The 13,686-nt window shown below is 35.2% G+C and overlaps 1 protein-coding gene across 4 annotated transcripts; it reads left to right on the forward strand.

Annotated features, from left to right (window-relative positions):
* Positions 1,410-11,090, forward strand: LOC109710354 (eukaryotic peptide chain release factor subunit 1-3). 4 transcript variants are annotated; one of them, XM_020232877.1, is made up of 4 exons: positions 1,410-1,590; positions 4,382-4,481; positions 8,767-10,212; positions 10,736-11,090. In XM_020232877.1, the coding sequence occupies exon 3, from the start codon at positions 8,791-8,793 to the stop codon at positions 10,102-10,104; it is 1,314 nt and encodes a 437-aa protein (XP_020088466.1). In that variant the 5' UTR covers positions 1,410-1,590; positions 4,382-4,481; positions 8,767-8,790; the 3' UTR covers positions 10,105-10,212; positions 10,736-11,090. The 4 variants fall into 4 exon arrangements, with proteins under 4 accessions (XP_020088466.1, XP_020088458.1, XP_020088483.1 ...); XM_020232869.1 differs by lacking the exon at positions 4,382-4,481 and having other exon boundaries at positions 1,411-1,590; XM_020232894.1 differs by lacking the exons at positions 1,410-1,590; positions 4,382-4,481 and adding an exon at positions 4,539-5,293.

Genomic DNA, 13,686 nt, shown 5'->3' on the forward strand with positions numbered 1-13,686 from the left:
AAAGATATTGATCTTGTTTTTATATAGTATAAAGAATTTTCTATCAAAATTTCACGTGATTTGGATATTTCTACACCGTTAAACTTGCAAACGGCTCACTACGGCCATTGAAATTTGTTGATTTTGAGCCCATTCGATCACTAGGCAAATGATATCGAAAAATAATAAAATTTATTTTCTAGGTATTTCAAATACTCTAGATCAAGTTTAACGGAGCCGATCGACGATTTGAAGGTCACAACATCGAAAACGAGCTGAAGCACAGAAGGTCCGTGCTCCGATAGCATAGTAGCCTCACTCATATATATATATATATATATATATATATATTATATATATATATATATTATAATTATATATAAAACATTAACCTACAATTTGATACAACATGTCCAATAGTTCAAAATACCAAATAATTATAAGAAATGTGAGTTAGGGTGACTTCCTGACTGGATGAGGGTCTGAGAGAGAGAGAGAGAAGAAAAAAAGTAGGGATTTAAAATTGAATGTTATATGTTTTAGGATTATATGCAACAGTAAAAGTCTGAAAAAGAGAGTGTGTTATGTAAATTTAGAGTTTGGCTCAATTGCACGGTTGACTTGTTGGGTTTATTTTATGGCACAAATAATGACCCAAATTAAATTAAACCTATATATAATTAAAAATACATTATATATAATATATATATATATATATTATATATATATAATATATATATATATATATATATTATATAATATATATATAGTCCAGCTACTATACTTTTATGAGTATTGGCTTCTTTATACTCATAAGTTTTCGACCCTTAGATTTATTCCATTAATCATTTTCATCCATTAGATTATACTATTTAACCAACTACCCACTCAACCCTGGGGGCACTATCATTCTAAGTGGGGATCACCATTATCCTAACCAATACTCCCATCAATCAACGGTTACAAATTTATGAGTACAAGGAGTCTATACTCATAAGAGTATAGTAGCCCCATCAGCTATATATATATATATATATATATATATTTTCGAGCTTTTCGAGCCTAATTCGAACGAGCCGAGTAATACTCAAGCTCGGCTTGAAATGAATTTCGAACCTTTTATTTTGTTCAAGCTCGGCTCATTTAATTTCGAGTCGAACTCGAGCGAGCCGAATATCGAGCCGAACACGAGTCGAACGCGAGCCGACTCGCTCGTTTGCCGGCCCTATATATAAAGGATATATAAATTTATTTTATATTTTTCATTATAATTTTTTTTTAATTTTAAAATTTTAAAAATTATATATATTAATTTACTGAAATATTACCTATAGCTGCGAAGCGCGGGTCTTGTTTGGTATTTGCTCCATTACAAAAGACATAAAATTACATCCAAAATGAGTGTTTGTCTTGGATTATCAAAAGAAAATGCCAATTTTACCCTCCCACACACCCCAAACCCTATCAACAGCATCGTCTCCGTCTCTCTCCCTCTCACGCACGCCGCTCTCTCTCTTTCGCGCGCCGCTCTCTCTCTCTCGCGCGCCGCTCTCTCTCTCTCTCTCTCTCTCGCACGAACACCTATCCTCTTCTACTGCTTGGTCCTCCCAGGTAATCTTCGCGATCTCCTTCCTTTCATTCGCCATTTTCGCATACATATTTAATCACTTCTCTCTCGCTAAAACCCGTTGTTTTCGAAACTGAAGTTAGATCCGATTTGGAGGTTTTTTTTTTTTTCCTTTTTTCGTCGATTTAAGGAGTGTTTATGCCTCTTTTTCACATATTGATTACATATCTATTGCCGACTTCGTCAGATCTGAAGCCATGTCTTGTTTCATTTAGTTGCAATCTTTCTAGAGGACATGCTGAACAGGCACTTTGGTATTTTTGATTCTTATTAATCTAGTTTTGGATCTCCTTTTTTCTTTTATCTCCCTTTTCCTGGATTTGATTTGGAAATCTTAGGGAATTTTATTTATTTTTTATGCCCTAATTAATCATGTGTTGGCCTAAAAATAAAAATCCTAGTTTAAAATAAAAATCCTAGAGGAAGAGTTAATGACACTGGCATCCACCCAAGATCTTGATGTTGAGATGTTTTTTATGGAACAAAGTAGTGCTCGAGTAAACACTTTGAATGGTGGCACATCGACAAAATCAAAGAAGCAAAAGTCACCACTTGGAGAGGATTCGATCAATGAATAATTTTGTTCAACCTTGCGTTCACTTGAAATTTCATCTAACGATGCCAATGAGCACTTAGGTTGGCTTGCTAATTGCTTTCAATTCATGGCAAATAATGAGACCAAAAAGGAGAGGTTGTTTGAAGAGATACTAAAGATTGAGGGACTTGAGGACAGGCAAATAATAGATGCTACTGAAATCCTAATGGGTGATTCTACAAAATTACATACATTTTACTGCATGCCCGATCCGATCATTACAGAAAGCAATGACGTGATTGAAGAAATTGTGTTATTAGAGTTGGACTAGTTGGGTTTAGACTTTTTTGACTTGTTTTATTTTAGTGCAAGAACTTTTAAACTTTTATAATGTAAGTGTTTAAGCGTCCACTTTTGGATGGTATTATGATGTGTGTGGAAGTTTTGACTGTATGAAATATTTATTCTATATGGTGCTTTGTTAATTTCTTAACTTGGTAATAGTATTGTTTGAGATTAAACATGAAAAATATATATTGAATATTTTGCTGTTAGTGTGCCCTTATGTGATGTTTAGTTAATGATTTTCTTTATAGATGAGTTTTTAAATTGAAATTTATTTGTTATTGTATGATTTTTGATTTTGTATTATAGTCTTTTTTCTATTTATTTTTTTATGGGTTGAAATTAATTTTTTGCAACGTAATTTTTTTTTTCATGTTTGGTCTTTTTTTATTACTTATTAATATAATTAATTTGCCAGTGCAAATTATATTTACTTATATTTTAGTAAAAAAATAATATTCAAATGACCACAAGGGCAATTTTGGAAAGGACTATACTTTTCTGTTAGGATTACCAAATTTTATAAACTGAACCAAACATAGTAATGCTATAAACACTGCAATCCAGCATTACATTATTATATTAAACCAAACGCACTAATGCAGCATCAATAATAATCTCATTTAGGCATCCAAGATGCCTGGATATGTTGAAATACCCTGTAATATTACATAACTCGAACCAAACGCGCCTCAAAGAACACAACTTATATATATATATATAATGTCATCTCGTATGCTATTGATAGTATATGAATAGTATTTACTATCAAATTTTCCATCATTGGATTATTACTATTCCACAAACCCTAAATCCTAGGCATCCGATGGTCAAAATGTTAAACACTTTCCATACTGTCAATAGTATTTTAGCTCCACTTTCTCTCTCTCTCTCTCTCTCTTTCTCTCTCTCTCTCTCTCTCTCTCTCTATATATATATATATATATATATATAGAGTAAGTCTCCTGTACTTTCGAAAGTACGGAGACCTCCGTACTTGTAAGTTGTTTTCGATGATAGGAAATTCGATTCGATGATCGGCTCCGTTAAGTATAATCTACCCTATTGGAACTATTTAGAGCATTGATTGTTTATGAAGTTTATTATGTCTACATAGTCAAAAAGTTTATTAGGTAAATACTTTGTTAGAAATAGACATTTGGTAATTTAATTACTTAATCATAATTAGATATTTGAAATCCAAGCTCAATAATTTATTTTCTGTTCAATCAGGATGGTAGAGTTTTTACTTCAAAAAAAAAGGTCAACTAGGTCATGAATTCATCTTGAAAAAATAATATCTTTTTGATGTATAGCAGATTTATAATTATTTTATGTTTTGTTAATCAAGATGTATCTAATTTTTTAATTAATAAGAAGAAGATATATCACAAATGAAGAAATTTTTTTTAAAAATAGATGCTGAACAAGTTACCCAATAGAAAGATTGAAGTTTTAGAGCAAAATATTTCAGGTGGTGCTTTTTATCACGTATTGTACATATACAATGTTTTTATTTTAGTGATTTATAGAAAGGTGAAACATGATTTATAGAAAAGTGAAACAGTTACTGTTTTAAAGGTTAATGAAATTTTTTAAAGGTTCTTATAAAAATTAGAGGAGTTAAGGCTAGGAATGTTTGCAATTCAAATAAATGTTAATTAAAGTTCAGATTATTATTATAATAAAATTCTAATATGTAAAACTTAGTTTGAATTAAAATTTTTATTTTAAAAAAAATGATAAATTATAATTCCGTGCACATGCGCGTGTCACTTGCTAGTTTATTAAATATAAAAAGCATGACATTCTTTATCCCTTTGATTTATTATTATTCTTGTTCTTGTAGTTTACATTACTGTGCTGTTGTTCTTATGAATAAATTGTATAGACAGGTCTCCTAGCATCTGGGCTGCTACAGCATCTACATTGAATATGCGGTGCTTTTTGTCTACACGCCACATGCTATATAGATCGGGGTTGTACATTTGCAATGTGGGGGTCGACTATTCACGCACCGGCACTTTTCACTCTATATTGTGTTGGCAAATTTCGTGATTTGTGCCTTCTTTTAATTTATTTGATTATTGAGTTTGATTGTGACACCACATTAAAGAATTCATGAATTGCTCTAGTTCAGTCAAGACCAAAGAGACAAAACAATAGATACGCTTGCTCGAATCAAAGTCAGGTTCTCAGTTCATGCATAAGAAGCATCTTGCACATTTAATCACTCTTAAATCCGTTTGCATATTGTTTGAGAAAAAAACTCAATTGTGTTTATTTGCATTAGGTAGTCGATCTGTTAATCCCTCTGTTTGACTTTCTCAAAAGGTCTGGTCGGAGCTTAAGAAAGCCCTTGCATTTTTTTTGTTTTTCCTTGTCAACACTAGGTTTGACCTTTATGGTGTGAATCCTCAGTTGCCATGCGTTTATCCTTGGCATGTAAATACTCTTACCTTATAGGCAAGGCATTCATTTGAAAATAGGGTTTATGATGAGCTAACTTACGGTCTAGGATTTCCTAGAGCCCTCCTATAATCCAAATTGCAGATTGAAGAGAAAAACCCGGGAAATCCATGGTCATTTCTGTAGGGTTTTTCCATGATTTTTTCCGACCTTCGGTCTGAATATCTATGAAATTTATTTTATCACGTGTCTTAGACTTACAAAGTGCCTTATCATCTCATCCTTGTTCCAGCTTGTGGATTTGTGCAAGAGCATATGTATTCAAGTTGGCCGTGTAGGGCCTGAACATCCATGCACTAAGTAGCATACCATGGAGAGCCTTGGGGCCACAAGTATAGGTAGACGTGAATCTCTTAGTCAATTGGATCGTACCATGCTGATATAGAGTCTAAAACATTATTGCCTCTTTTGTTCGTACAAGGTTTTTCCATCTTGCATCATGCGTTTTGCCCCTAAATTTTTTTTTTACATGACGAGTCAATGGTATGTTGATATGTTTTCTTACATGTTTCTTTGATTCCATATCATGGCATGCTACCTCTGTGTTTATACAAGAATTACTATATGTGGAATTTATGTGCACCATGTATTTGATAAAATACTGAGTTGTCTTGGTATATTATTTTATAACTTGTTTGTGTGTGTTTAGGTGATTAGAAATATCCTATATCTTGCTGCTAGGTGAGATCCTGCCTCTTTAGATAGTTCCCTTGTGTTGCTAGCATAGTTCCCTCGTGTTGGTAAGTAATGCGGTATCGAACTCTTTTCTTATTTTCTGAATTATTCAGTTTTTTTTTGTCGATTATGATGTTCATTAACTTTGACCATACTCGTTTGTTTTAGTTGATTATCTGGTGTGTCATCCTGTTGATAATAGGGGTTATTGAGAAATTTTCTATCTTGTCCAGGATATTTTGATTTTTAATTGCTAATATTTGGTAAGATTTTGAAGTCCAATTTGATTTGATTGGATTTCGGCCCTTAATTCTCTATCTGGTTCACCTTTTAGGTTTTGGGTTCATTTTTAATTTGCTGTTGGGCCAACCGGTCTTAGTTGCGCCCTCCTTGAGTAGGCTGCTCTGTTCTTCACTGCAGGGACTTCGAAGCATTTATGGGCTGTTTGGTTTTTTCTTTTCCAACATGAATCGAATTACAGTAACCTTTTCCCTCATGTCATCCTTTCGTGGGCACCGCTGCTATGGATTTGGCATTCCCCTCTTTCTTCTTCAGCCTGTCGCTAGATTTGGCTCCTCCTTTTCTCTAACCCTGTATTGGGTTTTTCCTATCTTTCCTTTTCCCTCACCTCCTATTTTTCCTTGCTGCACAGTATTGCTATTTTTTTTTTTTCCATTTTTGTTAGTCCCGTGAATCCTGAAGGTAGTTTAAGCTTGAACTCAATGCTGGTTGAGTTGTTCATCGTTCCTCGTTCCTCTTTGTGGTTTGAGGATAATTAGTTTTAAGCTGTTCATGAAGAAAACAAGGAAGCTCCAAGGGCTTAGAGCACACAATTTTGATTGATTCTTGAGTCTTGACTTCATTTGATATCAGTTTATGTTATTTAATCTCACCTTTAGTGAATATCATTGGTTTGTTACACCGTTCAGTATATATTTCCCGTTTCAAAACAAAGCATACTAGAAATGATTTAACTTTATTTAGGTTTACATCATTAAGGTGCTTGTTGCTAGCATTGTGCCCTTTGCAGATGAGCCATTGAATGGGTGCTTGAAGTTTGTTGTCAAGAAACCCTTTCAAATCGTTTCTAATGTTTCATTTTCTAGCCATATTACTCACTTTGTTAATTTAGTTTATTTTGTGTGTTTATAAAATTGCTAGTCAAAATGTGGGGAAACTCCTTGACTCTAAATTTTGCTTCCGTTTATCAAAACTTCTTGCAAATTTAAAAAGGTTATCTACTGTGAGGGCTTGTTTGGTTCATTCATTTTGGATATGGAATGGGAATCGGTTTGATCAAATCCAGTTAATTTTGTTTGGTTCGCATGAATCGGTTGGGGATTCCTATTCCGGATTGGAATGGGAATGGCCCATTAGCCTTCAACTTGATTCCGGTCTTCTAGTCCGGATTGAGATTTCATTCCGGAAGCCTACTAAGTTCTCGAAGCCCATGTGACCATCTCACCCTCCTTCTTTTCACCCCTTTCTCATCAAAAAAAAAAAAAAAACCTATCCTCTCTCAAAATCCTATCCCTAACCCACATCAATAAAAGTTTTTAAAAATAAATTTGATATTTTTTTTGAAAAACTTATTAGAGAATAGTATTATATTTTTCATAAATTTTAAATAATGTAAATTTATATTTGAGAGTAAAATTAGTATTATAGTATCCTATAATTTTTTTAGTTTATATGAACCAAACAATGGAATGTGAATAACTCATTCCAATTCCCAATCCACAAATAAACCAAACGTCTTGGGGGAGTGGGCCATTCCAATTACCATTCCAATTCATCCTCATTCCATTATCCATTCCAATTCCACCCTTGAACCAAACAAGCCCTGAGTGTGTAGATCTAATTGATTTGCTTGTCACATCATATTTTGTTCTTCTTTAGCTCTATGTACAGTCTAGGAGTAAAATTCATAATTTGATCATTTGGGAACCATGAATCTAGGACTTCACATTGTTACATATTGTAAGGTTGTTTATGGGTCTTACTATAGCAATGATTCTGTAACTTGACCTATTGATTGTGGTGGTAGATAATACAAGAATTACAGCGTAAAAGAGGTTGAAACTTTGTTGGTAATTAATAGAACTGCCAATAAAATTGGGGAAATGAACATAGTTATGATATATTTGAAATAAGTGAAGATGACATAGCCCTTCTCAGATTTGTATATATTTGAAATAAGTGAAGATGACATAGCCCTTCTCAGATTTGTATGCTTTTTATAGAGAGACTAGTTTCAAAGAAAGCAGAGTTTCTGTTTGGAATGACTATGCCACAAATTCTTGAAGAACTAGACTTACAAATTTATTAGTAATTGCAAACCAAGCTCTTAACTGCTGGTGCACCCATCCTAGCTATTCACCATGATGATTAAGCACAATTTGGATTGCAGCAGACCATATCCTGCCCACCATTATAAGCAGTTTGTTGGGCGTAAACAACTCGAGATTCTTAAGGTCACTAACTAGTGAACTAGCTCTTATATACCTAAGTACCTGTCATCTCTCTGTGTAGAACTATTCGGGTGTCACAAGCTTCTACCATTTTGTCCCACATATTCTCGTCAAGCCCCGCTAACTCTGTCCAAGACCACTAAGCCATTGTGATTCTACAAATAGCCGCTTAAAGTTCAAGAGGTATAGCGCTTTGTTTCATATAGTACTTAGTTCTCATACTTCCGATCGGTAGCTTGCTTTGTTACTACATGTAACGTGTCATACTTATCTAACTAGTATAAGTGGTTTGTTGGGCCTAAACAACTGGCCAAAATGCTTAAGCCCAAGTAACTAGAACTTGTGAACTAGCTTTTATAGCAAGCAGTGCCCATCATCTTCTCATGTGAGGTCACTGGAGTTCCACTCTATGGCATACAATGGTGCAGGTTTTAGATGTGAAGTGAAAATGCTACGATTGATATTTGGTATAATAATCTGTTTCTGCTTGATTACTGAGTGCATATCAAGTCAGGACAATTATGTTGCACTCCAATTTGACCTGTGTTTGGGTATGATCACTTTCTTTATGACATTCTTCAAAAATTGTTACTTTCGCAGCATCTATTTTGCCTGTTTCAGCCTGTGGTGTGCATTTATGCTTCATCTTCCGCTTTTCTATGCAGGTGAATTAGCCTTAGCATCTTAAAATGGCGGATGGTCATGAAACAGATAAGAACATCGAGATATGGAAGATCAAGAAATTAATAAAGGCACTGGAATCTGCGAGGGGTAATGGCACAAGCATGATCTCTCTCATAATGCCCCCCCGTGATCAAATCTCTCGAGTCGCCAAGATGTTGGGTGATGAATATGGAACTGCTTCTAACATCAAGAGCAGAGTCAACAGGCAATCTGTTTTAGCAGCCATCACTTCAGCCCAGCAGAGGTTAAAACTGTACAACAAGGTCCCCCCCAATGGCCTTGTTCTCTATACTGGAACTATTGTTACCGAAGATGGAAAAGAAAAAAAAGTCACTATTGATTTCGAGCCTTTTAAGCCCATTAATGCATCGCTATATCTTTGCGATAACAAGTTCCATACAGAGGCTTTAAATGAGCTTTTGGAATCTGATGACAAGTTTGGTTTCATAGTTATGGACGGTAATGGAACCCTTTTTGGCACATTGAGTGGCAATACACGTGAGGTACTTCACAAATTCACTGTTGATCTCCCAAAAAAGCATGGGAGAGGAGGACAATCGGCACTTCGTTTTGCTCGTCTTCGGATGGAAAAGCGTCACAACTATGTTAGAAAGACAGCTGAGCTTGCCACCCAGTTCTTCATAAATCCTGCCACAAGCCAGCCGAATGTAGCTGGACTGATTCTTGCCGGTTCAGCTGATTTTAAAACAGAATTGAGCCAGTCGGACATGTTTGATCCCCGTCTTCAAGCCAAAATCCTCAATGTGGTTGATGTTTCTTATGGTGGAGAGAACGGTTTCAACCAAGCCATCGAATTATCTGCAGAGATTCTATCCAATGTGAAGTTTATACAGGAAAAGCGCCTGATAGGAAAGTACTTTGAAGAAATTAGCCAAGACACAGGGAAATATGTTTTTGGTGTGGATGACACTCTAAAGGCTCTTGAGATGGGTGCTGTTGAGACCCTGATAGTTTGGGAGAATCTGGATGTCAATAGATATGTGCTAAAGAACAGTGGCTCAGGTGAGATTGTCATAAAGCATTTGAACAAGGAGCAAGAAACCGATCAGAGCAATTTCCGCGATCCTACAAACAATGCAGAATTAGAGGTCCAGGAGAAGACATCTCTGCTGGAATGGTTTGCGAATGAATACAAACGTTTTGGTTGCACTCTCGAGTTTGTGACCAACAAATCTCAAGAGGGATCACAGTTCTGTAGAGGATTTGGTGGCATCGGTGGCATCTTGAGGTATCAGCTCGATATGAGGTCCTTTGATGAGCTGTCTGATGATGGAGAAGTGTATGAAAACTCTGATTAGCAATTAGCCAAACTGGCGCCAGAGCTGGCCCACAGGAAGATTTCTATTGCCACAGCTGCTCAGTTTTGCTTGAGAGATCTTCGTCGACTACAAAATATGCTATTAAGGGTTCGTGATCTTTCTTTATTCTTGTTGCCATTTCACATTTGGTAATAGCATTACAAGTCCATATCCAGTCCGTGATTGCTATTGATATAAATTTTGTAATTAGAGTCCTCATTTGAACAAATCAGTCCCTCTTGATTAATCTGTGTAACAATTAGGCCCTTCCATTTGTAAACCATCTTAAAAATAATGACATGATAACATAATTTTTGTAGTTTTCTAGCCTTTCTTCTCCCCTTTGTTTTGGGATGGCTTATTGATAAATTCTGATGTCGCGGGTCTTTTTTCAGATGGTAGACTTATAGAACTTACTACTGGTTATATAAAACAGAGCAAGCTTCTGTGACTGAGTTGTTAAAATCGGATAACGTAATTAAAATCCATTTCAAACTTAAAAGGGACTAATCTGTGTTTAACCCTAGTTTTTGATAATATTTGTAATTTTGCTCTTACTGACTATTTTCTACAATCCTTTTGCTTCTCCTGAGCTTTTTATTCAAGTTGTGGGTTTCTTGTTTCACGCCAGATCTCAGATTGGGCAAGAAAACATTCAATGGGCCAGCGGAATGGATCGACTTTCGGGGATAAATTTCACAATGGGATCTACACATTTCCTTGTTGCAAGGTGTTGAAGATATTTCAACTTTCCTGATCTGTGGGACTTCAGCAAGTTTCTGTGTGTTCTATTTTCTTTCACTGCTGTGTGTTGCTTGACTATCTGTTTTCTCACAACTTGTTAAGTATATGCAGATACCTGGATTGCGCCTGTGCTTTTAAATTGTATATCGGAAATGGTTTGTGATACTTAGCCAGCCTTTTGTGCTGCAACTTTAATTAAGCATGCTTTTTGTGTGCATATTTGCATAGGCAATTGGAAGAAATGTTTTGGTCATTGATGTGCTACGCTTTCATTCAGGATGATTTTCTACTCTTGTTATGGATACTTCAGGTAAGGGCACGTTTGTTTCACTGAAATTGGATTTTGGGTTGAAGAAGAGTTCGGTGAAACTTACTTTTTTTTCATTGTTTGTTTTGTAGGAAATGTATGATATAGAACTATAATTTATGTATAAATAATAAATAACAAATAAAAGTAAAATATAATTATGTTTTTATATAATTAAAATTTAACATAAAACAACTAAATTATTTTTATATATATAAATTATAGTAATACACCAATACAATTATAAAATAAAAAAATATTAATACTTAATTGATCAATTGTATTATATTTTAATTGTACAAACTAAATAAAGAAAATATTAAAACTCAATCAATTTTTATCATATTTTTAATATGCCAACTGAATAAAAGAGTAATTGGTACCATAATAAATATATTGAAATATAACTATTTTTACCTAACATATTATTTTTTCTTCACCTCCCTTCACCGTAATTGATTTCGGCTCACTTCGGCCCACGATGGGTCAAAGTCAATTACGCAGTTTCAGGTTAACTTGAGTTTCGATCGTAATTTTTTACGGCGAACCAAATAACGGAAGTCATCGTTTATGACGAAAACAACTTTTTCCTTCTCCACTTCTACCTTACTTTCATCCAAACTAACATGCCCTAAACGATTTTGGTTGGTAATTCTGATGCAATATGATTTTCTATTCGTACTTAGGGATATTTCAGGGAAGCACTTGTGAATGTGAATTTGTTTTCTGCATCTGTTGTGATATTGAGCTGAAACATCATTATTTCTCGGTGCTCTCATGTTGGTGGAATCGAATTGCTGAATCTGATTCAGGCAGGATGGTCATCTGATGCTAATTTTGTGTAAAATTTTGCTTACTGATCGGCATGGCTTGGAAAAACTCTAAAATGTTTTCTGGATCTTGTTGAAAGAAACTTGTTTTGACGCTTGCTTCATTTAGGAGCCGTTTGGTTAGATATAATTATAAATGCAGTGTAGTTAGAGACGCATGCAATTGGAAATACAGCAGTTACAACTATATGAATCATGTTTGATTGGATGCAGTAGAAAGCCTGCAAGTATAAATAATTTGTTTGGTTGCATGCAGTTGAGAAATAATTTTTAAAATTTTATTATTTTATATATATGATTGTGAGATTACCTTCAATGTAAAAAAGGAAAATAATTTTTGTTTAAAAAATATTGAGGAGATAAGCATATCTTTTATTTAAAGTTATTCTTTCCAACTGCTGTAGTTGGAACTGCGGCCAATTTGGGCTTAGTTCGAACTGCTGCAGTTGGGCCTCCTCCTGCAGTTCCTACTGCAGCAGTTGGAGTTAAATATATCAAACCAAACACAAAATTTGCATTTACATGCAGTTACAACTGCAATGCAGTTGCAACTACATGCAACCAAATGGCCCCTTAAAGTCGTCGGGCCCAAAGCTGAAGGCCCACATATGGAAGTGTAGACTATAAACTGTTCCATGAAGCTGCCTTTTACAATTTCTAAAAGTCGATGGAAAGGGCTTCTTCAGGATGCTAAACACGGTTCACAAATGCAAATCAGGAGGAATTACCGGCCGGAGCTTAAGCACAATGGCTGGTACCATGAGCTTGCTATGGGCTATTAATGTTCCGAGTCAGTTTGAAATTAACTAGGAGCGAGCTCAATTTTGGATCTAGATGGAGTGGCCTCATAAACCAAATTTGATTTGATTAAGCTAACTAAAGATGATTTGTCTCAAACAGTATTTCAAATATACGTTTTGACGGAGGGGTAGGGTGTGAAGAATCATCCATTGTGTTGCCGAGCAGTGGGAACTACTAAGCCCAGAAGTACTTGCAATTTGGAACTATGAAGTTGGTTTTCGGTTACATTTGTTATTAGATTTCAAAGTTTTGACCAATTTCAGACTGCATGTTAGTGCAAGCGAGATGCCTGCATAGTAACGCATTTGGCAGCTAAGCTAATTGCACCAAGAGGAAAAAAAGAGGGGGGGGGGGGGGGGGGGCTTACACAGAATAGTTACTTAAGTGATATCTGATCATGTCAATAAACCGTTTCTTTCTATTTCAAGAAAGAAATGTTAGTTAATGCCAAAAAGCCATTTGCTGACACTGAGCTTCAAGGGCCGTTTGTCTCGATTAATGTTTACACTCTTTACAACGTTATCTTCAACATATCAGCAAGTCACGCCCGCCCCCCCCCCCCCCCCCCCCCCCCATGTTTGTTTGATTCGGGAGATACTACTAATGCCTGCATTTAGAGCGTTTTGGTTTAATACAGTAGTGTAATACTAGCTACGGTTATATATTAATTGTTTGGTTTATCAGTTTATAAAATTTAGTAATCCTGACATAAAAAAGTTGTTTTTTCCAAAAATTGCCCATGTTGTCGTCATTTTTGATATTGTTTTTTGCGGAAATGACGAATGGAGGGAAGGAGATCGTGATGATTACTTGGGAGGATGACGCAATAGAAGATGATAGGTGTTCGTGCGCGAGAGAGAGAGAGAGAGAGAGAGAGAGAGAGAGACGTCGAGAGAGAGC

Source organism: Ananas comosus, linkage group 1 (genome assembly GCF_001540865.1).
Source record: "Ananas comosus cultivar F153 linkage group 1, ASM154086v1, whole genome shotgun sequence".
In the NCBI taxonomy this organism is placed as follows: Eukaryota; Viridiplantae; Streptophyta; class Magnoliopsida; order Poales; family Bromeliaceae; genus Ananas; species Ananas comosus.

Bases quoted from the DNA above. Each gene is read 5' to 3' on its own strand.
- LOC109710354 (XM_020232877.1), top strand. From the start codon at position 8,791: ATGGCGGATGGTCATGAAACAGATAAGAACATCGAGATATGGAAGATC.